The 3,173-nt window shown below is 37.2% G+C and overlaps 1 protein-coding gene across 1 annotated transcript in view; it reads right to left on the minus strand.

Moving 5' to 3' along the window:
* Positions 1-251: 251 nt before the first annotated feature.
* Positions 252-3,173, minus strand: part of ADSS1 (adenylosuccinate synthase 1) — a gene marked incomplete in the record, with an annotated part of 24,583 nt that continues 21,661 nt past the window's right edge. Inside the window, 3 exon segments of the mRNA XM_072427997.1 lie at positions 252-482; positions 851-1,000; positions 2,961-3,058. Coding sequence (XP_072284098.1) covers positions 430-482; positions 851-1,000; positions 2,961-3,058 — 301 coding nt within the window.

Genomic DNA, 3,173 nt, shown 5'->3' on the forward strand with positions numbered 1-3,173 from the left:
TTATTCCTTTTAATAGGCTTCGAGTATGTGACTTGTAATGGGGACCCAAAGAGTGTACATGGACCTTTCATTTAAATAGCAGGTCCCCTGTAAAGACTAACCAGTTATAAAAAGGAAGAAAAAAAAGTCATAAATTATCTATTTTTGTATCAACTATTTGTTTAGAAATGTACATACTAAGTACAAAAGCTATCCCACCCTAGGATTTCCAGATTCCAGTCTTGTGCCTCACAGTGTTACATCCAGACAAGTTTATTTCAAACTGGATTTTATTTAGTTGGCTGCAACTCATCACAAATATTTTTACCAAAGTGGGAAACCATTCACACAGCAGGTCCAGAACATGTAGCAGTGTAAACTAGTCACTACAGTCACTGACAATGGCGGTGCTTTGTCTTGAAATCAGTGATGAGGAAAATTGATGGAAGTTTAAAATAGCTCAATCATAGACTCTCGAGACTTTCCAACTCCGACCCATTTCACTGCAGAGAAAAGGAATATATTACCAGCTGCATCATACTCAAATCATGGGTGCATAACATACATATAATACATGAATTCCCTAGCTGTACATCTACATTCAATAAAATTAGGTAACTTTTCTAAATGGCTTGACTTTGGAGAAAGGAGGCCAGAGTGATCACTGAGCTATCTGGCAAAAACTAGAATTGACTGTTGAAAGCAGTTTTTTGTAGCAGCTATAGAAAACTATTTACCTATACCTGAATGAATAAGGAGTGACCGTCCAAATGGGAACATCCACACACTTCAAAACCTTGAAGGACCCAGTGCCTAAGCAACCCAACCCTTTCCAGTTTCTATATATATGACATAAGACTGAAGCACTCACCAGGCACTCCGATTTGGTTTTCCACAAATCTGACATAATTTTGGGCATTGGTGGGAAGCTCCTCCCATTTTCTGGCACTTGTGGTGTCGCTCTTCCAACCTGGCATAACTTCATACTCAACTTCTACCCGCTGTAAAATTTCTTGATTTGCTACAGAAGAAAGACAAAATCACATATTGTAAATTTAATAAATAACACCAATGGTTTGCTTTAGAATGGTAATATGTATTGGGTTCTGAACTCCTGAAACATTGCTTTTCCTTATACTTTGCTGTTCAGGAATGTCAGAAAAGGGAATTAGGATGGTTTATTGTATATAAATAGGCATTCATAATGAAAGCCAAATATTGAACAGGCTTTAACCACCCTAGCAGTAATCCCGGGTGTGACTCGGGGTCACAAAAAAAAAAAAAAAAAAAAAAAAAAAAAAAAAAACGCTGTCCCCCGGCGTCCTGCTGGTCCCGGCAGGTCCTGGGGACACGTCCTGCTCCTCCGATCTCCAGTCGCAGAGTGTCGATTCAATCTACAGGGTTTCCTGGTGACGCTGGTACATGCGTCGGTGCAGCCGGGACATAGCGGCAGGAAATTCAAATAATTTTGTATTGGATTCAATACAAAATAACTGTATTGAATCCAATGCAAAGAAATATATATATATATATTTTAAATTATAAAGTAAAAAAGTAAAGTGTACAGTAGCATATATATTATAATTTAAAAATTATAATATATATGCTACTGTACACTTTACTTTTTTACTGTTTTAATATTTTTTTTGCAGATTTTTGTGTTTTTTATTTAAAGTTCATTATAGACTTTAATAAATATCGGTGAGTTATGCCCAAAAATTACAGCTTACAATGTAAAATAAATTTCTATGCAAAAAAAAAAATTGAACACTTTTTGCATAGAAATTTGCAGATTTAGAACGCCGTGCTTTACCCATACATGGGGATATGTCAATTAAATAAAAAGTTCCCAGCGCCAGATAATTAATTTTCGTTTACGCGTCCAACTTATCATTTGACTGTCAAAGGAAAAAAAATATTGGGCACAATGGACATGCAACTTGTCTCCCCCTTAAATTCTGCTCATGTAACAGTGCTGTTCATTGGCCGGTGTTGTCACATGGGGAAATATTTCTCAATGTTCTCAAGTCGTGACTTTAGACACAGACAAGTTTATTTCGTCTTGGCTACACAAAAATAGATTTTGGTTAAATCATAGAGGTCAATGTGGCCCTATAAAGATACTCTGAGGAGTTCTGATCTCAAATCCAGGGGTTATTTTCCCCTGTCATCACTAGGTTTTGATAATAGCAGGTTATTTATAAAGCAGCGAGTCTGACATTCACTGAAACATTTCCTCCTGGAGATTCAATTCAAACACATGGACCTGGAAGATTCTACACCAGCTAATGTCAGATTCACAGCTTTATACAGTAGCCCTCCTAGTGTTGGATCCTCTAACCTCTTTATTTTTCAGCACATGATGAAAAAAATCCTCAGAGAAGTACACTACCATCACATGACAAAAGCCTTGGCAGAGAGCACAGAACTATAAAATTGAGCCATCAGAGAATCTAATATTTAACGAGCGAGAGTTTGAATTCTGCCCACTAACAAGTGTTCAAACTTGACATTTCAATTTGTATTGCCATTTTATGAACACAGTTTACAGAATGCCTGGGTTAATGAGCCCTTGTTGAATGCATTTTCAGAAGTTGCCTATGAATAATCAGGTAGTGAGGCATTTAAATGGGCACAAAAACTTTCACTTAACTATATTACTTAAAAACCACAGAGGATATAGGTTCCTTTTGCAAAATCAGAGTTGACATCTCTATGCTGTATAGTCTTAGCAGATTGAAGAGCTGTGGAACAGACACAGCAGCCCCACCTACAGGCTGCTTGCAGAAATCTAGGGGGCGGATACAAGACCGGTCACCCTGGGGAGAAAACATTGGCGGGTCTTAATATAGGAAGCTGCTGCACAAACGCAATGTTTCAGTTTGGAAAGGCCCAGAAGAAAATACACAAAGCACCAGGATTCATATAGAAATACAAACGCCTCTTGTAATAAGACATTATTTGCTTATACTAGCACAAACCTGGAAAGTATGGGATCCTCTTCCCGTTAAGTTTGTAGGCGATGCCAACTTTAATCTCATCCAGTGAGTCTAAAATGTCCAGTTTCGTTAATGCCAAGCTGTAAAGATAATAAATATATAGTTATTTGCACAATACTAAAGCTACTCAAAAGGATACACATTTTTGTACTGTATTTACACAGTTTTTGCAAAAGTACATCTTGTAATACACCT

This window comes from Pyxicephalus adspersus, chromosome 12 (assembly GCF_032062135.1).
Source record: "Pyxicephalus adspersus chromosome 12, UCB_Pads_2.0, whole genome shotgun sequence".
Lineage (NCBI taxonomy): Eukaryota > Metazoa > Chordata > Amphibia > Anura > Pyxicephalidae > Pyxicephalus > Pyxicephalus adspersus.